This window comes from Mustela nivalis (genome assembly GCF_964662115.1).
Source record: "Mustela nivalis genome assembly, chromosome: 10".
Classification (NCBI taxonomy): domain Eukaryota; kingdom Metazoa; phylum Chordata; class Mammalia; order Carnivora; family Mustelidae; genus Mustela; species Mustela nivalis.
Window position 1 is genome coordinate 59,746,831 of NC_139029.1, and position 23,607 is coordinate 59,770,437.

General features: G+C 34.1%; 1 protein-coding gene across 5 annotated transcripts in view; it reads left to right on the forward strand.

Moving 5' to 3' along the window:
- Positions 1-23,607, forward strand: part of TNNI3K (TNNI3 interacting kinase) — a 317,149-nt gene that overhangs the window by 21,603 nt on the left and 271,939 nt on the right. For all 5 annotated transcript variants that reach the window (XM_082686565.1, XM_082686566.1, XM_082686569.1 and 2 more), the window contains exon 5: positions 17,518-17,628. In XM_082686565.1, the coding sequence (XP_082542691.1) occupies positions 17,518-17,628 (111 nt within the window). The remainder of the gene's footprint in view (positions 1-17,517; positions 17,629-23,607) is intronic.

Sequence of the window (23,607 nt, forward strand, 5' to 3'; positions counted from 1 at the left end):
CATGTGGCTGGTTAACACTCATCTTACTTGTTTTGTTTGTTTTTTATTTGTTTTTGTTTAGTTTTTTTTTTTTTTAAATAGGGGCTAGATTTATTGAGGTATAATTTATGTACAATAAAATTCACAATTTTAAGTGGGCAATTTGATGACTTTTAAAAATGTATGTAGTCATGTACTGTCATCACAGTCATGATATAGGACTTTTTATCATATAAAAAATTTCCTTCATAACCTCTCTGTAGTCGATTTCTTCCTTTATCCCCCTGACCTCTGGAAAACATACATGTTTTCAATCAGTATAATTTTTCCCTTTCTAGAATTTACCTAAATGCAGTTCATTCAGTATGTTTTCTTTTATATATAGTTTCTTTTATATATAGTTTAGCATAATACTATTGTTGTATGTTCAGTAATTCATTTATTTTATGGTGGATCTATATTCCTTTCAATGTATATAGTACCATTTGTTCAACAATTTACTTGTTATGGACAGATGACTTTTTTCCATATTTTGACTGTTATAAAGCTGCTATTAATATTCATGTGCAGATCTTTTTTGAGTGTTTGTCTTTATTTCTCTTGGGAAATGTGTAGAAATGTAATTGGTGGATCACATAATAAGTGAATGTTTATTTTATAAGAAATGCCAAGCCCTTTACCGAGTCGGTTCTATCATCTTCCATTAGCAATGTGTTTGTTTCTAATGATTATGTTATACAGTCTTGCCAACACTTGTCAATATTTTTTATTTTAACCTTTCTATTGGATATATATTAATATATTGCTTAATTTGCATTTCTGTGGTGGCTACTGAAGTTGAATAGATTTTTATTTGCTTATTTATCACTTTTTCTTTTTTTTGCCATTGTGTCTTTTCAAATCTTTATCCCATTTTTAAATTTCTTTTATTGTTTTCCTGAATTATAAGAAAAGATGTGTTTTATGTATTTAGATAAGGGTCCTTTGTTGGATATACATTTTGCAAAACTTTCCCATCTTTGGCTTGCCTTTTCATGTTCTTATGGCAAAACTTACACGCCTTATTTCTTAACTGATTAGTGATTACATTATAGATCTTCAATAAACACATGCACTATCTATTAATATCAGACTATTTCACTTTAAACATAACCATCCATAGTATGATTCCACTTTATCTTCACTCTTTATACTATTGTTGTCTTATACATTATATCTATATATGTTATAAATTCCAATATATTGTTAGAATTTTTGTGATAAATACTTCATATCCTTTAGAGAAAATATATTTAATTTTTAGCACATTGGTTATAATAAATCTATGTATGATTTTCTCTATAAAGTGCTTTTTAGAGTCCATTGAACTTCATAAATCTGTAAGTTTATGCTTTCATCAATTTCAGAAATTTTGATCATTATTTTTCAAATATGTATGTTAGAATGTTTGGTAATCTTCCATAATCTGTTAATTTTCTTCTATATTTTTTCTTTCTGTTTTTAAATTTTGATTATTTCTAATTACTTGAATTCAAGTTCCAAAATGATTCCTCTGCGATCTCCCCTCTGATGATAATCTATTAAGAGTTATTCATTTCAGATACCATATTTTTCAGGTCTAGGATTTCCCTTGATGTTTAAATATAATTTCAATTTCTTTTCTATGTTTACCCATCTGTTCCTTTGCTTTTCCATATTTTCCTTTAAATTCTTGAATCTATCATTAATGACTGTTTTAAATCCCTTATCTGTTGTCTCTAATATCTGGATTACCCCATTGTTTATTTCTATTGAATGTTATTTCTCTTGACTGTATATTACATTTTCCAGTTTTTTCACATATTTTTAAATTTTTTATTGGATGTTAGACTTTATGTGTTATTTGTTACAATAAATCATCATGTTATCTTCCTTTAAAGATGTTGAGTTTTGTTTTGTTTTGTTTTGTTTTTGGAAGGCAGTTACATTTCACCTAGTCAATTTTGATTTGATTTTTTGTGAGGTTGGTCTATTTGAGTTTCAGACTTAGCCTAAAAGCATACCTCCTACTCTAGGATGTGGTCCTTGCTCCTGAATATGGTTCTTACTCCAAATGTGTGGATTTTTTATATCTTACCTGATTGCCCAAGTCACTTAGTAAAGTCTCCATTATGGTTTCTGGAACTCCAAAATTTCCCATTACTCCATCATCTCTTTCATAATTACCATATACTTTCCAGCCATAAATCAGTGATCTTATCTACTAAAGAGTGTCTCTGTTTCTGCACAGTTCAACTCAAAAATCCATAGTGAATCTCTGTGCAGATGTCTATAGTCCTCTCTTTGTGTAGCTGCTTCTTCTGCTACAGTTACCCTGTTAACAAATTGCAGTCATTTTATAATCCCAGAAACTTAATCTCGATTGTTAACTCATTATGATTTCCCTTTCACTTTCTCTTCTGTGACAGAGAAATATCTCAGGCAGAAAGTGAGAGCACTCATGGAATATTGTGGAGGCTTACCTTATGTCTTTCCCTTCTTCCAAAGATCACAGTCTTTTGTTCATATTCTTCAGTGACTTATAACAGTTGTGTCATGTATTTTGTTCCATCTTATGTATTTTACTTGTCAGTGGGGGAAATCTGTACATGTTATTTAGTCTTGCCCCCATCTATTTTTATATTACTTCCAAAATGATCTGCATAAGGCACAAATCTGTAATGTCAATGTTCTGTTTAAAAATTACTGTTGTTATTCCTTAACTGCATAATAAAATTCAGGCTCCTAAATAAGATATTCAAAATCCCTTAATTCACAACTTTTTTTTTTTAAGATTTTATTTATTTATTTGACAGAGAGAGATCACAAGTAGGAAGAGAGGCAGGCAGAGAGAGAGGAGGAAGCAGGCTCCCTTCAGAGCAGAGAGCCTGATGCGGGGCTCGATCCCAGGACCCTTAAATCATGACCTGAGCTGAAGGCAGCGGCTTAATCCACTGAGCCATCCAGGTGCCCCCTTAATTCACAACTTTGCTGGAATCACTTTTCAGACTTTCTTATGGCCACTGCTCTTTCAACTCTAATGGTTTTCAAATTTAATATGCATAAGAATTATATGGTAACTACATGTTTAAAATGGATATTTCTCTCCACATCTCACTTCAATCAAATTTTGTACATACAGAATATGCTGGGAACCTAAAAGTTTAACAAACAACCTAGGCAATTTTGATGTAAGCAGTTTTTTGATGTAAACTAAATGATAAGGATCATTGTTCAAGTCTTGCAACTCAAATTGTGGTAAGAAGACCAGACGCTCCTGCCTCAAATAGAGATTTTTAGAAATGCAGAACTTCATTCCCTATCCTACCCCTAACCAATGAGAATGAGTTTTTGTTTTTTGTTCTTAATCCCAGCTGACAGTTTTACATACTAAAGTTTGTAAAGCACTGTTCTAGATTACTTCATTCTTTAGGACAAGCATTTTTCCTACCCCAGTGTTTTTATTCTTATTATTTCTTCTGCTTAAAATATTTTGATTTCTTTACTTCTTAAGAGATTATTACATATTTGAAACCAAGATAAATTGAGCTCCCTCAAGGCTTCTTGAACTCCCAAGCAGATTTTATTGTACTCTCTTTGGGGTTTCAATTACAAATTCACATTGTTTTATATTACAGCACTTACAGTTATTTATTTGGGTACTTCATATGTTTTGTGAACTTGTAACATTGGGAGTAAGTCTTTTTCTTTAATTACTCAGTGTATAAGGACCTATAAAAGATCCCTGATAAATAGTCTTGAGAAATTAATGAGTATCCAAGCATTAGCACAAATAATACTTGATATTGATTGATATAATATACCTTAATAAAGACTGTCAGCTTAGAAGCTAGACTATTTATTTCCATATCTCAGTAGTGAGACTTACTAGCTATGCATCTTTAAACAAATTACTCTCTCCCTCAGTGTCTGAAATGGAGGAAATAGAATAGCATATTTTATTGAGTGGTTTATAGTTTTAAAAAGGACAAACCATGCACAGTACTTAGTGAAGTACCTAGCATGTAGCATGTACTTGGTTAAAAGTTAATTATCATTGTTGAACTTTCATTTCAAACAAATATTTATTGAACAATTAATGTTCAGCCATTTTAAAAAAATATCTTATTTACTTATTTATTAATTGGTTGATTTGAGAGAGAGAGAGCGAGAGACAGAGAGTGCACACGTGCCAGCCATGAGCATAGGGGCACAAGGGGAAGGAGAGGAAGAGACAGAATCCCAAGCAGATTCCATGCTGAGCACATAGCCCAACACAGGGCTTATCTTACAACCTGAGATCATAAACTGATCCAAAACCGAGTCAGAAGCTTAACGGACTGAACACTCAGGTTCCCCTAATTTTCAGCCATTTTATACCAAAAACAAACAAAAAGGATCACATCTTCTGGATTATAACATCTAAAGAGATGAGAATATGTAATCCTAAAAACATCAAAGTAGTGAAGTCTACACTTAGATCAATGGATTCCAAGATTTTTATTATATGCTACATAAAATTATCTCCCCAAATGCAGATATTTGTTCAAAATCATAATTATGAAAAAATTATCAATAAATATTTCTAAGCAAAAATACACTCTCTGGCAGAGAGTGTTAAAATTTGTTAGTATAAATCAATATTTCATATATCCCCTTTGATAATATTAAAATATTTTTACAAACTTATTTTCAAATATGATTAACTATTCATTAATTTTACCTGGAAATTTGGCTTATAAAAATCTCAAATTACTAGAAAGAAAATTGCCCAGCATGCCAGCTCTGCTATTTTCCTTCCCTTCTTCTTATATTAATGATATACATTTCTTCTGTGATTTTTCCCACAGGAATCTTTTAAAAATAATCTGACAATTTTTTAGAAATAAATTCAGTTAAAATTAGATATTAAAATCTATAAAGCCACTAAATTTAGCACACATGAGCAATAATGCATCTGTAGTTACTAAATGCTAAAGAAAAAAGTGAGAAGTAACTCTCAACTTCTCTCCATTTGGAATTATAAGTATTTATTTATCATACTTTGGGTATTATATGTGACACCCATTAACTGAGACCACCAGTATAAATTTTTGTGTGAAATATTAGTAAAATTTAATTCTTTTTTATAAATAAAGACAACTAGAATTTCTGATATTTTCTTTTTGTATTATTGAAACCAGGAAATGGAAGAAGGGTCAACAGAGATGATGAGATAAAAAAAAGTTCAAAAGCAAAGTTAGAGGTCTTACTTTGAGTACAGATACTCAGTCTAAGAGTGTTCTCTTTTTTCTTTCCTGTTTTCCAAATTTCAAACAAAGTCAAGTATTCCTGTCACACCAACCTTTAATAAGTGATATCTTTTGCAGAGGTAAATTCAGAATTGTTTCAACAAGAGGAATGTAGGTGTGAACTTTCATGAGCAGTTATTTTTATACTGATTAATGGATCCTTTCATTGGAGATGTCTGTGATGCATGAGGCAGCTCTAGTCCATTAAACTTTAATGCCTGGAACTAAATATGTTTTATACTGAAGCTCAGTATACTCTCTTGCCCTAAAAGAAACCTTAGTACTCTTCGAAGACTACAAAACTGCTTTTTTACCTTTTTCCTTACTTGCACTAATAGGCTATAATAATTACTGGGCTGGGTAACTTGCATTGTAAAGATCCTTAAGTAAGCACATTATTAAAATATATTCTTACATTTGCCTGTTTCCACCCCGAGAAACCCAATTGTCATTCCAAACCAAGGTCTGGTCTTCCTTACAGCTTGAAGTGACATTTCAGGGACTATTAGACTCTTTGAACCAGATAGGGTATTATAGAAAATAATTTAGCCCAGGTATAACATCTTGCAGGTGAAGGTAATGAGGTATTTCATGATTAAACATATTTGGAGATAAAATGGACTAAGATGTAAGATGAATGTTCTCATAGGTCAATCTTGGGAATGGCATTAATATTAATATATGAAATTATACTTGTAAGAATCTTGAGTTTACAAACATTATACATACATTATACAATTTGATCTTGTTACAACCCTATAAATGGATACATCAGTTATTAGATTCCCTTTTTACAGGTGAAGAACACATGGTCAGGGCTTACACATGAAAGACAAAAAATTGAGAGTAGAATATTAGGGGTGAAGGGTGACATTTTGTATTGAGAAAAGCATATGACTTAAAATCAGAAAGTCTAAGTTCAAGTCCCAGTTTAGCTTTTATTTAAAAGCTAAATGATGTGTTATGCCAGTTGAGTTCCAAAAAGCAGGCTCTGAAAGGGATTTTGGAGTACAGGAGATTTATTTTAAGTGACACCTGTGAAAGGGAAGGAAGGTAGTAGAATAGTCTGGGTAAGATGTCAGACCACAGTGCAGACTTACTAAAATCTTTACCAGCCCAATAGGAACTCCAGAGCAAAAATTGTCTATTAAAGGAGTAATGCTTGAGTGGCAACGGCTGGTTCTTTTACCAGTGATGGTTCTTTTACCATCAGCTTTCCCAGTCAAGGACTGGGGACCACGTTGGAAACATCTCACCTCTACTGCTCCAGTGGATCCTTGAAAGAGCTAGCTAAGGGATGCTGCCAGCTAACCACATTCTCAGCACACTCTTCTTGAAGGGAAGTCTGAATAGCATATCTCTACATCTGCCAAACAATTGGAAATTCTCAGTATTTTATACCAAATGAAAAAGGGAAATTATTTTTCTCTATATGTAGTATAGCTCAATTGTGTATATAATAATTAATAACAAAAATTATATCAAGCATTATGCAAAATACATTACATTATTTGATTTAATCCTCACAACAACTCAGAGATTAGTACTGTTATGATCTCCATTATAGGAAAAAAAAATGGCTTAAGAAGTTAGGGAACTTGTCTCAAATGTAGGAAGTGGCCATTATATGCAAACACAAGTTTACTTTGCTTTTTTACTCTATCTAGTTTCATGAAGGTCCATACCTGAGAAAAAGAATGGAAGGAAATGTGCATAAATGATAATAGTTATTATATGGTGGTACTACAGGTTATAAATTGCTATTTATTCTTTTACTCTATTTTCTACATTTTCTGCAATGACATGTTCTAGTTGTCTGTTGAAGCATAACAAATCACCCCAAACTTAGTCCTCTAATACAACAGTTATTTTATTATTCTTATGGATTCTCAGCTCAAGAATTCTGACAAGACACAGCAGGGATGGCTTGATTCTGCCCAATGGTATTTAGGGCCTCAGCTGAGAAGACATAAATGACTGGGGTACTTCATCAACCAGGGAACTGGATTCCCTGAAGGCTTCACATATCTAGTACTTGGGCTGGAATGACTGTAAGTCTGGCTGTAGCTGGGTCATTTAATTGGGAAGTTTGTAAATGATATGCAGCTTTTCTGCATAACCTGGGACTTTTTATAGCCTGGCTGCCTCAAGGTAGTCAGACTTCTTACATGGTAGCTAATAGCTTCAAGAGTAATTTTTCCAGAAAATAGAAGGAATATATGTTGCTTTTTATGACCTATCCTTAGAGAAACATAGTTTATTTCTACCACATTCTTTTGGTCAGAACACATCTATTTGAGAAGATTATAAATGAATTAGTGCCATGTTTTATAACCTCCTGAGGACATATTTCCATAATCAGAAGAATGTAAATTTTAGACATTAAAAATTCCCAGTTTATTTTTTACTCTGAAATAAATTTAGCAAAACAAACAAACAAACAAATAACCTGAGCAAGTGTTTGTGTGTGTGTGTGTGTGTGTATGTGTATTTAACTTATGAGATTTGGTGGTAGAGAATCTAAGCTCTCTGACAGTAATGGGTACTCATCTTGGCTTTATCTGTAGTAACAATCACAGAGCTAACAACAGGCAGGATATTAGATGCTGTGTTACAGTTTTATGCATAGAAGAAAATCGGACTTGCTAACATTACAAAAAGATTTTACCCATTTACATAAATCTTTAATGGTCTATTGTATCACAAATCCACTTTATCAAGGATTTGCTGGACAGATTTGTCCAAGCCTTACTCAACCACACATGGATCTCTTTTGTTTAAAAACAAATAGCATACAAGAATTCCTGGGTGGCACAGGTGGTTAAACATTGGACTCTTGGACTCTTGGTTGGACACTTGGTTTTGTCTTAGGTCATGCTCTCAAGGTCATAAAATCAAGCCACACCTCTGGCTCTGCACAGGTCACAGAGTCTGCTTAAGACTCTCTCCCTCTCCATCTGCCCTTTGCTCCACAACTTGTCTCTCATAAATAAATAAATCTTTAAAACTGTTCAACAAGAATATCTAAAAATTTTAAATATCTATGCCCCTGACATGGGAGCAGCCAACTGTATAAACAAATTAATAGCAAAATCAAAAAAACACAACGACCATAATACAATAATAGTAGGTGATTTTAACACCCCCTGACTGAAATGGACAGATCATCTAAGCAAAAGATCCACAAGGAAATAAAGTTCTTAAATGACACACTGGACCAGATGGATATCACAGATATATTCAGAACATTCCATCCCAAAACAACAGAATGCACATTCTTCTCTAGTGCACATGGAACTTTCTCCAGAATAGATCACACTCTGGGTCACAGATCAGGTCTCAACCAGTTCTGAAAGACTGGGATCATTCCCTGCATATTTTCAGACCACAATGCTCTGAAGCTAGAACTCAATCACAAGAGGAAATTAAAGAAGAATTGAAAAAAATTCATGGAAACAAATGAAATGAAAACAAAAACTGTTCAAAATCTGTGGGACACAGCAAAGGCAGTCCTAAGAGGAAAAAATATAGCCATACAAGACTTTCTCAAGAAACAAGAAAGGTCTCAAGTACACAACCTAACCCTACACCAAACGGAGCTAGAAAAAGAACAGCAAAGAAAGCCTAACCCCAGCAGGAGAAGAGAAATAATAAAGATCAGAGCAGAAGTCAATGAAATAGAAACCAAGAGAAGAGTAGAACAAATCAACAAAACTAGGAGCTGGTTCTTTGAAAGAATTAATAGGATTGATAAACCCCTGTGGCCAGACTTACCAAAAAGAAAAAAGAAAGGACCCAAGTAAATAAAATCATGAATGAAAGAGGAAGGATCACAACCAACACCAAAGAAATACTAACAATTATTAAAACATACTATGAGCAACTCTACGCCACCAAATTTGACAATCCAGAAGAAATGGATGCATTCCTAGAGACATATAAACTACAACAACTGAACCAGGAAGAAATAGAAAACCTGAACAGACCCATAACCAGTAAGGAGGTTGAAACAGTCATCAAAAATCTCCAAACAAACAAAAGCCCAGGGCCAGACAGCTTTCCAGGGAACTTCTACTAAACACTTAAAGAAGAATTAATTCCTATACTCCTGAAACTATTCCAAAAAATAGAAATGGAAGGAAAATTTCCAAACTCATTTTATGAAGCCAACATCACCTTGATCCCAAAACCAGACAAAGACCCCATCAAAAAAGAGAATTACAGACCAATATCCTTGATGAACACAAATGCGAAAATTCTCACCAAAATACTAGCCAATAGGATACAACAGTACATAAAATGGATTACTCACCATGACCAAGTGTGATTTATTCCAGGTCTGCGAGGTTGGTTCAATATCTGCAAATCAATCAATGTGATAAAATACATTGATAAAAGAAAGAACAAGAACCATATGATACTCTAAATAGATGCTGAAAAAGCATTTGACAAAGTACAGCACCCCTTCCTCCTCAAAACTCTTCAAAGTGTAGGGATAGAGGGCACATACCTCAATATTATCAAAGCCATCTATGAAAAACCCACCACAAATATCATTCTCAATGTAGAAAAACTGAGAGCTTTTCTGCTAAGGTCAGGAACACAGCAGGGATGTCCGTCATCACCACTGCTATTCAACACAGTACTAGAAGTCCTAGTCTCAGCAATCAGACAACAAAAAGAAATTAAAGACATCCAAATCAGCAAAAAAGAACACAAAATACTCCATTACAAATCTAATATAACTTGTACAGGAATTCAGTAGGGTGTCAGCATATAAAATCAATGCACAGAAATTAGTTGCATTTCTCTACACCAACAACAAGACAGAAGAAAGAGAAATTAATGGGTCAATCCCATTTACAATTGCACCCAAAACTCTAAGATACCTAGGAATAAACCTAACCAAAGAGGCTAAGAATCTATACTCAGAAAACTATAAAGTACCCATGAAAGAATTTGAGGAAGACACAAAGAAATGGAAAAATGTTCCATGCTCATGGATTGGAAGAACAAATATTGTGAAAATGTATATGCTACCTAAAGAAATCTACACCTTTAATGCAATCCCAATCAAAATCCCAACCATTTTTTTCAAAGAAATGGAACAAATAATCCTAAAATTTATATGGAACCAGAAAAGACCTCGAATAGCCAAAGGAATATTGAACAAGAAAGCTAAAGTTGGAGACATCACAGTTCCGGACTCAAGCTCTATTACAAAGCTGTCATCATCGAGACAGTATGATACTGCCATTTGCAACAGACACATAGATCAATGGAACAGAATAGAGAGCCCAGAAATGGACCCTCAACTCTATGGTCAACTAATCTTCGACAAAGCAGGAAAGAATGTCCAATGGGAAAAAGACAGCCTCTTCAATAAATGGTGTTGGAAAAATTGGACAGCGACATGCAGAAAAATAAAATCGGACCATTTCCTTACACCACACATGAAAATAGACCTGAAAATGAATGAAAGACCTCAATGTGAGACAGGAATCTATCAAAATCCTTGAGGAGAATACAGGCAGCAACCTCTTCAACCTCAGCTGCAGCAACTTCTTCTCAGAAACATCACCAAAGGCAAGGGAAGCAAGGGCAAAAATGAACTATTGGGACTTCACCAAGATCAAAAGCTTTTGCACAGCATAGGAAACAGTCAACAAAACCAAAAGACACCTGACAGAATGGGAGAAGATATTTGCAAATGCCATATCAGATAAGGGAATAGTATCCAAAAGCTCTAAATAACTTATCAAACTCAACACCCAAAGCACAAATAATCCAATCAAGAAATGGGTAGAGCACATGAACAGATTCTGCAAAGATGGCCAACAGACACATGAAAAAATGCTCCACATCATTCAGCATCAGGGAAATACAAATCAAAACCACAATGAGATACCACTTCACATCAGTCAGAATGGCTCAAATTAACAAGTCAGGAAATAACAGATGCTGACGAGGATGCAGAGAAAGGGGAACCCTCCTACACTGTTGGTGGGAATGCAAGCTAGAGCACCCACTCTGGAAAACAGCATGGAAGTTCCTCAAAAAGTTGAAATAGAGCTACCTTATGATCCAGCAAGTGCACTACTGGGTATTTACCCTAAAGATACAAACATAGTGATCAAAGGGGCACGCACCTCCAAATGTTTATAGCAGCAATGTCCACAATAGCCAAGTATGAAAAGAACCTAGATGTCCATCAACAGATGAATGGATATATATATATATATATATAAAATTATATATAGAGAGAGATATATAATTATATATATAGAGAGATATATAATTATATTATATATAATATATATATCTCCATATATATAGATAGATAGATAGATAATGCAGCCACCAAAAGAAATGAAATCTTGCCATTTGCAACGACGCATATGCAACTAGAGGGTATTATGCTGAGTGAAATCAGTCAATCAGAGAATGACAATTATCATATGGTCTCCCTGATATGAGAAATTTCAGAGGCAGAGTGGGGGGTTTGGGGGGTAGGGAAGGCAAAAAATGAAACAAGATGGGATTGGAAGGGAGACAAACCATAAGAGACTCAATCTCACAAAACAAACTGAGGGTTGCTGGGGGGGCTATGGAGAAGGTCGTTGCATCATGGACATTGGGGAGGGTATGTGCTATGGTGAGTGCTGTGAAGTGCTGACGATTCATAGACCTATACCCCTGGGGCAAATAATACATTATATTTTAATTAAAATAATTAATTATAAAAGAAAATCTCTTCTGAAAAATAAAACATTTTACTTCTTCCTTTCTAATTTAGATGTTTTTATTTCTTTATCTTGCCTATTCCAGCTAGAACTTCCAGTACTACATTGAATAAGAGTGGTGAAGGTGGCATCCTTCTCTTATTGCTGGTATTATAGGAAAATTTTTCAAAATTTCAAAATTGAGTATGATGTTAGCTATAAATTTGTTATGCATGGACTTTATATGTTTAAATGTATTTCTTCTATATCTAAATTGTTAAGTTTTTATAATAAAATGATGTTGAATTTGTAAAAAATATCTTTAAAAGTAACTAATTAATTAATATCATACACATTAATGCATAACAGAGACTTATTCATCCCACACTTTAGAATGCTGCTGTATGTTCCATTGAATACTCATGGTGTAAATTTGGCTAGATACTGCATAAGGGAAAACCTGTCAGTTCTCCAGAAGGCTATTCCCTATCCAATTCTTCAGGGTTGTTCTTTTAAAAAATTTGCCTTTAGATACTTGTTGTATATTATAGAGTCCAAACAATTAGTAAGTTCAGCTTTGTCATATTTAAAATTTATCTATGTTATTTTATATGAATGTCTGCACCATATTGCTGACTTTTAAAATTATTCCATTAGAACTCAATACTTCAGTGGAGCAAGGGAAAAATATTTGGGGCTCATCATTTAAATGCAACAAAATACTGCAAAAGTACATCCTCTCTTTGATATTGGAACTAAGGAAAGATCAACTAAAGCACAATGGATCTTCCACTGTGAAGCATGATCTTCGGAGTTGAACAGACCAGAATTTATGTCTAGCTCCAACACTTCCAATCTCCTTGAGTTTCTACAAGTACTTTAAATTCTTTGAGTCTGACTACTATCAGCCATGGTAAGGGCAATAGTATTTTTCTCATAGGTAAGTTGTGAATCTGGAATAGATGATGTCAGTAAAACATTTTATATGGCATTTAGCCCATAGTAAACAATTTTTAAGAAGCAATGCTTGTTTTTTTTTTAAGATTTTATTTATTTATCAGAGAGGGAGAGAGAGCAAGCACAGGCAGACAGAATGGCAGGCAGAGGTAGAGAGAGAAGCAGGCTCCCTGCCAAGCAAGGAGCCCAATGTGGGACTCGATCCCAGGATCATGACCTGAGCCGAAGGCAGCTGCTCAACCAACTGAGCCACCCAGGCATCCCCGAAGCAATGCTTGTTTTGTTACGTTCTCTTTAGCATAGCTTGGGAAGGTAAAAGCTCTATCTTTATACTACCTAGTAAAAAAAATTTTAGGTCAATCGAAGGTCAACTTGAGAAATCTAAACAAGATATGAAAGAATAGTACTTCAGACTGACCTCACCATTTGACTATTCTGAAGAAATCATGACATACTTCCTCTTACATTCCACAAATTTTGGCCAAGTAAGAAAAAATATAAAGATAGTTGAGAAAAGGATGGATGTGCATTACTACAATCTGTCTGATAAGTATTTCATATATTCCATTGCTTTCTGTGTAATTATTTTAACATAGCCTAGTACAGAGCTCATTATAAGGTAGACATTCATTAATAGATATTTGTTGATAAAGAGTATCCATCTCTCTGTGGATTTTACAAGTTCTTCATATATTAAATATACAAACCACTTCTAAGTGTTATATATTGTGAATAGTTCTCCAATTTGTCATTTATCTTATTGTACTTTTAATACTTTTATTTGATTAAGTTTATCATGTTATTCTTCTATTTTAAAAAGTGATTTTGTGCTTACAAAGACTTTCTCCATTTCCCTGAATTTAAATGCCTACCCATCTGCAGGGGAAAATGTTTTAAGGTGATATCTTTTTATTTACCTCAGAGGCTTTAGCCCTTAACTGTCTTTAGTCCTCACCATTTAAAAATAATAGTTATTCATGATGTTGGAGTTAATTCCTGTGAATTACTTTTTTTTTTTTTTCCTGGATGAAGCAGTACTGATAGACATTTCCTATTTCCAGTAATGCTTCAGAGTTTTCCTATGTTTTAATACTTTGACTAATTCAGGGAGTAACTACATGAAGTTGTAGGGAGAAGGTAAAGACAAAGGAAAAACAGGAGTTAGATGATGGAATCAACTCACTTTCTTATTTGGAAGTTTTCACTAAGGACCGAACTGAACCCCAGTCTTCTTTGTCCAATGACAATGAGTTTATTGAGCATTACTTTGCCAGGCACCTTCCAAGTATTCTGAATGTATTTCAAGTACTTTGAATATATTATCACTTCAGTTGTGAATGCATAGTTTGTATGTGTATCACATCAGGACATACAGTTACTTTCCCCTTTATTTATAACCAAGGAACTTAGTATAAAGGAGTTATGCAACTTGCTCCAGTTAACATAGTCATTAGCAGAGCTGGGGTTCTAACTTAGGGAGGTAATTCTAGTACCCACAGTCTTAACCGTAAGGATCTCAAACTTCACATGTGAAAAATAAAATATTTTATTTCTACCTCAAAAACCACATCTTCCTGATTCTTCCCTAACTCATTATCATGTCATTCTCCTGCCAGCTATAGTACTTGGGAAAAATTCAAACACCAAATACCCTGACCTACAAGACCCTATAAGATCAGATGTCTTAGACCTCCTCTTAAACACTACTTTTCCTTTCTTTATTTTTAACTTTCTACAATGCACTGGCTTTCAAACATACCAAGTTTATTTCCATCTTAGGAAATTATGTGTTTCACATTTAGCTGCTCCTTAATCTTCAGTGGCTATGCTTGAAATTGTGGCTTGGATTTCTTTTTTTTTTTTTTTGCTATTTACCATTTATCTCAAAGTGTACCTTATCAGAGAAGTAAAGCTTTCCCTGACTGCTTAATTTAAGTAGCCATGTTATTATTTGCTAGTTTTCCTTCACAGTCATTGGTACTTTATAATACTGTATATAATATTTTTATATGCTTATTTATTTATTTATTTTTATTTATTTTGGAGAGAAAGCATGTGCCTGGAGGGGGGGAGGGGCAGAGGAACAGGGACAGGAGAGAGAGGGGAGAGAGAGAATCCCAAGCAGACTCCCCACTGAATGTGGACCCTGAGATCATAATCTGAGCCAAAATAAAGACTTGGATGCTCAACTGACTGAGCTACCCACACACTGTCTTGTTTATTTTTTATTTTTTCTCTTTCCTCTTACATATACACAGTAAAAATATAAGTTCCATGAAGGCAGAAATTTAACTGTTTTATTCAGTGCCATGTTTCCCTGCTCAGAACAGTTTCACATGTCATATATATTCAAGAAGTGTTTGTTAAGTGTATGAAAGGTTTATTGAAAAAGAGAATAATGTCATCAAAACTGTGTATAAAATAATTATTTAGTAGCAGAATGGAGGCTGGACTGCAGTAGGAAAAGGCTTAATCACAGAGACTAGTGAAAAGACTATAAAATGGAGGGTGATGTCAGAAATAAGAAAGTATAGGAAATACTAGTGAGTTAGAACCAACAGAATTCTGAAACTGATTGAGTCAAAGGACTCAGTGATATTTAGAGTAAGAAAATGTCATTAATGTGTATAAGAACTAGGAGATGACAAATAACACTGGGAAAATTATGAATGGTATTTGCAAGAGCAATTTTTAATTTTTAATTTGAGATGTTATCGATAGGCAGGATGTATGGAATTTGGGATTTGGACTTAGAGGAATTTGGACTAAAAGTGAAGTTATCTGATTGTGTACAAATTTCCAAAGGTGGCATTTGGAATGAGAAAGTGTCTTGAGGCTAAGTTCACTTTTTGAAGGCAGACAAAGAGAGGAGGCAAGAAGAAAGAGATCATCTGAGTATAGAGAGAAGAAGGACTGACATTGGATTTGGTAAACAAGGTTACCTTCTGAAACTGAATAGGTGATTTTAGGACAGTGGTGAGTCCTTCTGTCTTAGGTAGAAGATACTAGCATGGCAATTTCTCTCAATAATATAAGGCAAGCACAAAGGGAGAAGAGATGGTATGAGAAAGAGCAAAATTCAATGTGCAAGGAGCATAGTGAACTCAGTTGGGATTTATGTAAGATTTGGGTATACATAGTTAGAGATTACTAAAGAAATGAATCACAGCTGTCAGGAGTGATTATCAATAACTTTTTATGGAAGCTGAGAAAATGAAGGCAAGGACAGAGATAAAATTAGCTTAGCTTTAGTGGGGAAAAAAAAAGAATGGAGAAAATGCAAGGCTATATCTGAACAGAAGGGGCCAATGGAATGCAGAGCATGCAGAGGTAAAATTTAAATACAGAGGTAAATTTAAAATACAGGTATGCAGAGTAGAAAATTTGGAAACTATAACATTAATTTTGCTATTTAGAATTCTTTACCAAAGTTTTTTCACTTTTTTATAACTTCTTTTTTCAGTTACATGTAACAGGTTTAAGAAATCAACTTTTTTTTTTTTAAATGAGTGGATTTTCTTAACCAACAGTATTTGAAATAATATGTTTATGGATAAGTGCAATGGCCTATCTCATGAGGACTTGACTTTCTTGCCACAGAGTGTGTTTGAGACCTATTAAAGTATTAAAGAAGTTGTTGTTTGAATTCTTACTTTACTTAGAGAAAGGATTAAACATGTAGATCTTTTTTTGTATTCCCTTCCAATTTTGGGGTTTTATGAATATGACCATCCATATCACTCTGACTTATAAAATAAAGTAATAATAGTAATTTTTTGTAGGCTAACTTAGAGAAATATTTACTTTTTATTTTGTTTTTTATTAACCATTTTGAAGGCCCTACCATGTACCAAGTTTAAATAAGTTAATGCATATGAAAGGTTAATTACATAATAAAAATTCAGTGAATGTAAATTGCGATTAATATTGTGAAAAGTTCCCTATCTCTCCAAAGACAGAAATACAATGCAAATAATAGTATGAGGAAAGTAAGCATCTCTTTGGCGATTGCATAAATTATTCTAACTCAAAGGCCTAAATTCTCCCTCAAACATCTTCACTGTCAAAATGAGTCAAGTTAGGAAAGACACTACTGATTAATTATGTATAGGTTTATGACACTATGTGTCATTAATTATGTATAGGAGCCATGACACATATGTAGAGAAGAAGCAATTACTGAATTACCAGGAAATAGTCCACTGCAGTCAGTCCAATCATGCAGCTGCCAGAGAAAGCACATTGATTGGAGTGACCTACACATACGATTGAGTTTGCAAGAGCCTCACCATAGGTAATGTCCTTTCTATCTTTCATGGTCAAGTGGTAGAGGATTGATTGAAACTGAATAGCCTTGTCATTTGTTCATACATTTCAACCATTTGAGAGCTGCTCTTTGCTGTCTCATGCGCTCTTATGCCAGAAATCACACTTAGGTTTTCTTTGAGCACCTAAACTGGCTGACAGTCAGCGAATCGATATATCCTGTTGCAGAGTGTCCAAACCTGCTATTAGTAGAAAAGTAACACTAAAGATGTGTTTCTTTACAGGACAGTGCAGAATTGATCACTTCTCTACTTCACAGTGGAGCTGACATACAGCAGGTTGGGTATGGTGGCCTCACTGCCCTTCATATTGCTACAATAGCGGGTCATCTGGAGGTAAGTCTCACCTTGGTCACCTGTAAAAACAGACCTGACTCTTTTGATTCTTGATCTTAACTATTTTCAAAAGGTGCTTTTCAGATTCTAGAAGTTGATTTATTTTTCAGCTACTGAACACATACATTTATTTTGAGGACCAAGTTAAGCTATATAAATGTTCTTTTCATAGTTCAGGCTGCTTTGTAACAATTTAATCAAACATCAATTAATATAAAGATAGCTGGATACACACAGGCTTTATAGAAGTGATTAAGAGCATAGATTTTGGAGTCAGGCAATCACTTGCTGTGTTTACCTCAAACAAGTTACTGTCATCGCTTTTTTTCATTTATGAAATAGAAATTATAATAGGCTTATTTAATGATTAAATTAGAGAATCTATATAAAACACTTTTCAGATTGTCTCCTGGTTTAATAATGAAATATCATTCATTCACTTATGTATTATTTGATTTATTAAGCATCTGTTGTGCCACAATGTGTTGTTCTAGTTTTGAGGTGAGAGTAGTAAAAAATTAGACAAAACTCCATTTTCTTGGAATTTAGCTGTGGAGAATGAGATAGACAATAAAGAAAAGAAAACATATAATATCAGTTAGTAATATGTACTAGAAAAATAAAACAAGGTAAAATAAAGAGTGAAGAAGTGGACACCATTTAAAATAAACTACATAGTGAAACTATATATAAAATATATGTGATAATACATGCAAAGACCCTGTGACAGAAAAGAATTAGTTGTGTTTCAGGGACACAAGTAAGCCAAAGTTATTAGTGTGGTATGAGCTAGAGATAAAGTGATGGAGATGAGGTCAGGTGGATGTTTACAAACAAGATCACAAAGTGTTTTTAAAGACCATAGGAAAGACTCTGGATCTTATCTTAGATTTAATTACTAAAATATTAATTTTGTACATACAAAGCACTTTGTATTATTTATTTAATCTACTCACAAATCCTCATGAAATAGCTTTTAATGTCACTGCCATTTTGTAGATATAAAACCATGGCTCTTCTATAGCCATTGTCTTTACATATTGTAAAGCCATTGAGGAAAAGAGCCATGTCTGGAATCCTGGTCAGTTTACTCAAAATCCCATGATTTTCACACTGTATGTCATTTGTGATAACAACAATATCTTTATTATTAAATAGTTATCTATTTCTCCCTTTTACTCACGTTACAAGTTAAATTGTACTTTCTTCCCTAACACACACATATATATATATATGCCAACTGTGAGCAAGCAGAGCTACATATAAAATCATACATAAAACCTATAAAATGGGTGTGATCCATCTTCCTTAACAGCATCACTGTAAGGCACTCTTACATTCAATAAATATTAACATATCTCATTGAGAGCAAAATAATTTCCTTCATGCTGACATTTCCACCTCTTACTAGGTCTTATTTCTCCCCCCAAATAGACCTTTTTGGTGCGATTCACTGTAAATATAAGTGAATCTGTGTTACTTATAAAAGGGGAAATTTCTTTAGAATCACCTAAATACCAGTGTTTTCCAAAAAAGAGAACAACTGAGGCCAGTGATAAAGTAATGGAAGGTAAACATTAAAAAGTGTGGGTGGAAGAATTGTTGAGGTAGACATTAAGTTCCAGGGAGATATATTCAATCTCTTAATGCTGGCGCGGTTGAGGAAGTGGGGGTGGTATGGCAGAATCCTTTTGTCTACTGCTGAGTTGATTACATTTGTGAGGGATAGAATTACAAGTTTCAAAAGCAAGGTGGTTAAGAGCTTGGTCTCTTCATCTCCTATTCAGATAGCTATTTTCTTGCTTTGTAAATCATGGTGTGGAAGGAAATATAATTCTACCAGCCTTAGGGCAAACTTTACCAAAATTATTCCAGATAGGCTGCTACTCTTGTCTTGCCTTTCTTCGTGGATTCTCCAACTTCCTTTTTAGCTGTTGTTAACATTTAGTGACTTTTATTGTCAATCACTGCTGCTGCATAAAGCAGGTGTATATACATTAACCTTTATTCCCTTCTTATCTAATGAACTAATTAAGGTACAAATCAGATAATAAAAGAAAATGATACTCAAAAAACCTACAAGCATCATATTCAAATGCAGAATTTTTATCTTTGAATTATTTTTCCAAAGCTATTAATTGCAATACATATTCACTTTTAATATATTTTCTTTCCCCAATATTCATTTATTCATTTAATAAATATTTTTGAACCTCTACTTTTCCTATAGCATAATGCTAGAATATATGAATGATATAAGAAAACATGACATACTTTTTCCCCTCTAAGGCATTATAGTGTAGCTGGACACACAAAATTAATACACAGGAAAAATCATAAACAATTCAAAAGTAAGATAGGAAGGACAGAAGGGGAAAGAGTCAAAGATCAGAGTGAGTATGGTAATTAGGAACAATTAGAAATGTGATAATTAAATAGCAAGAAATGGCAACACAAAATGAAAAGTGTTAAGAATTCACTGGGAATAGAGATCAACATGGACTGAAAGAGCTGGGGAAGGATTTATGAGAGAGGTTTTGAAGTTGGGCTGAACTTTAAAAAGTAGTGAGAACTAGACAGAGAAAAGAGGACTCATGTCCAAAAATGGTCAGGAGAATGAGTTGAACACATTTAGAGGAGAGTAAAAATAACGTTAGGTGAACAGATTGTGAAGAGTCCCTACAAGTAAATTTGGTTATTAGGAATGGACCAGACAAAGGAAACTAAAAATAGAAGTCCAAGGAGTTTAATTCAATTCAATAAACAATTATTGTGTATGTTTTATAACACACATGCCTAGATGGTGTGGTAGATAAAGAGATAAATAGAAGACAGAATTCCTCCTCTTTAAAGACACTTACAGACAATAGGATTTTTTTTCCAACAGGAAATGACAAGCCATTGAGACTTTTTGAACAAGATAATGACTGGAGATTTCATAAATAACATATTGAAGAGCATTTCTTTGAACAAAGTGTTTAGTATGGATTGCAGAGTGATGATATAATGATTAAACAGACAGAGATAGAAGATTGGGTAAAGGAATCAATTTGGAGGAGAAATCAATTTGCCCCAACATGTTGATCTACTGACAACATCCAAATTTTCAAGTGGAAATATTCATTAATCATTTATGATTAATACACAACATAACAACACACAATTAATACACAACATAAAAAATACACAACTAGCATTCAACAGAGAAATTGAGGTTTAGTATAAGTTTTTGAAAATTATATGTGAAGAGGTGGTATTTGAAACCAGGATAGCTGAAAGTTATAAATTGGGTCTAATAGATAGCGAAGCACTGAGCCCCTATCCATAGAGACTTGCAGAATTACTGAACAGCCACTGAAGGACAAAGAAGCATTGGTTATAGTGGTGCGAGGAAAACAAGGAGATTTTGCTATCACAGTAATTAGGAGTGGAGAGAATTTCAGTAGATAAAGGATCCTGGATATCAAATGGTATAGAAAGGACAATGAGTACAATGGTATAAAATACATACAGTTTTTATTTAGCTGCTTATTTCACTCCTATTTTTCACTCTTCGTTAGCAGAGATGGTGGCAGTGCATCAGTGGGAGTTCCCTTTCATTAGTAGTCACTTTCTTTTATCGCCAACCTGTCTCTGTGCAACAATAACTGATGCTAAGTCTGACAGCCCTCTTTGTCTACACATATAAAATTCAGAACCTCCATTAGTGTCTCAAGTGTGTTTGTCCTCCCATAATTGTGAATTCTATTAAATAATTTTACAATAAAATTTACATTGACTAGGCAGCTGCCTCCTTCAATAATAGAAGAAAACATGTGCTGTGGATTCCTAGACACAGTGATTGCAATTTGAGACTCAGACTTAGGCTTACTGTGCTTTGAAAAGGAAGCAAATGGTGCTTGTCCTGGGTCTTACTACTTCTCCCTGATTTATCCATCAAAAAAATACATGTGCATATGCTGCTTTATACAAGTCCCAAGATCCTGTTAGCAAACTACAAAAATGCATTAAACCCTTTTCTCCCCTTTGCATCCAGGAGACACATACGTCATATGCTCCCTCAACCATGAAAATGAAAAATATTAGCTAACATTTGGTAGTGCTTGATTATTCATGTGCATTTATTATTTGGCTCTACTGTTAGATGGCTACCATTACACTTAGTTTATCAATGAAGAAACTAAGGATTAAAGAAATTAAATGACTCCCACAGGACCATTCAGACAATAAATAAATGAGATGAGTAGGACTCAAACCTACTCAAATCTGTAGTCTTGTAAATAAAAGAACAATTATTCCCTCTTGACTCTTGTATGTGTTGCTAAAACGGGCTTACAGCCATATGACACAGAAAATATATTCAGAAAACAAAGCATAAGCTGAGTATCTTACTATCTAAAGCCCAGACATTGTTACATATACAATTTAAGCAACATTAATTAATTCAAGAATAATTTTATATGGTTCTTAGTATATGGGCACCAGTACCCATGGATGTATAATGCATGTATGTGGGTCACCACACACACACGTACACACACACACACACACACACACACACACCCCCAAAGTGTAAAACACTTTATGCTTAGTCAAATAACTTGTAAAAGCTGCTACACTTTGGTGTTTCATACAGTAGTTTCTAAAGTTATCAGGAGACAAATCAATTATCTGCAGCTGTAGACAACTGTTTGAATAGCAAGCAGAAAAGCATGTCTGGGATGACACAATATATAATGTATAGGGGCTGTGGAGTGTTTTATTTCTCACAGAAAGTCACAGTTTCATATACACTTTGTGCAGGTGAGAGTATTATTTTTATAGCTGAATTTATGCTATCCTACCTTATCCTTTTTTCAGATTGTAAACACTTATCCAAACACTACTTCAGAAATGCTTCCCAGTTATTTTGGAATTTATTTCTGATTTCAAGGAAATGCAATTGATGTTGTTCCAGTTCATTCTTAACTAAATCATCTGAATGTTTTGGGAGAGAGTTTTGTTTACCATGAAGCTTCTGACTCTCTCTAAGTTATTTCTTTTAAAATGGCTTTAGTTTTCTCCCCAAAGGCACAAACAAGTGAATGCTCAGAATTATAAAATGTGGTCTGTCTGTCTCTCTCTCTCTTTCTTAAAGAGATAATGTGCACAGGAATTTTATAACTAAAAAGTATTGGATCTGCCTCCAGTCTAATGAATAGACAAGTCCCTTATGAACTCCATTCTGAATGAACCCTGAGTCATTTCACAGTGTGCAACACCATTGCCTTAACTCTGATGTCTCCCAAAATTTTGCAGGCAGAGAAACAAATCCTATATTAACATCACAGGCCACTACAATTCAGGCACAGAAAGCACAGCAAGGGCCAAATATACCAGTTAATGCACATTATTATAAATAATTGTTTAAATATCACTCTAGTGAATGCCATGAATGATTGATAGGCATTCTAATTACCTTCCTTTTTTAAAGATCTTATTTAATGATTTCAGACAGAGAGAAAGAGAGAGTGAGAGAGAGCTTGAGTGGGGTGGGGGGGGAGGGGGTTAGGCAGAAGGAGAAGCAGAATTCCCGCTGAGCAGGGAGCTGACATGAGGCCAGATCCCAGGACCTGGGATCATGACCTGAGCTGAAGGCAGATGCTTAACAGACTGAGCCACCCAGGCATCCCTCTAATTAACATTCTTTGGCATGAACTCTAAACTTGGTCTGAATAGTCATTTGCAGACTGTGATGCCAAAGTTTAATATACCTTCATATCAAATGGTTAAATCTGAAACTAAACCTTTATTATACACATAGTCTTGGAGAACTGAGACCTGATTTAGAAACACCACATCTCCTGTGGCATTCAAGAGTCGTTTTCTCAGACGTCAAAACTAAGAAGCTGTATGTCCTAATTACTGAACGTGCTCAGTATTACAGAATACTGTTTATTAAAGGCAAGGATACACTCTCTTACTGCCTAGGCTTTTGGT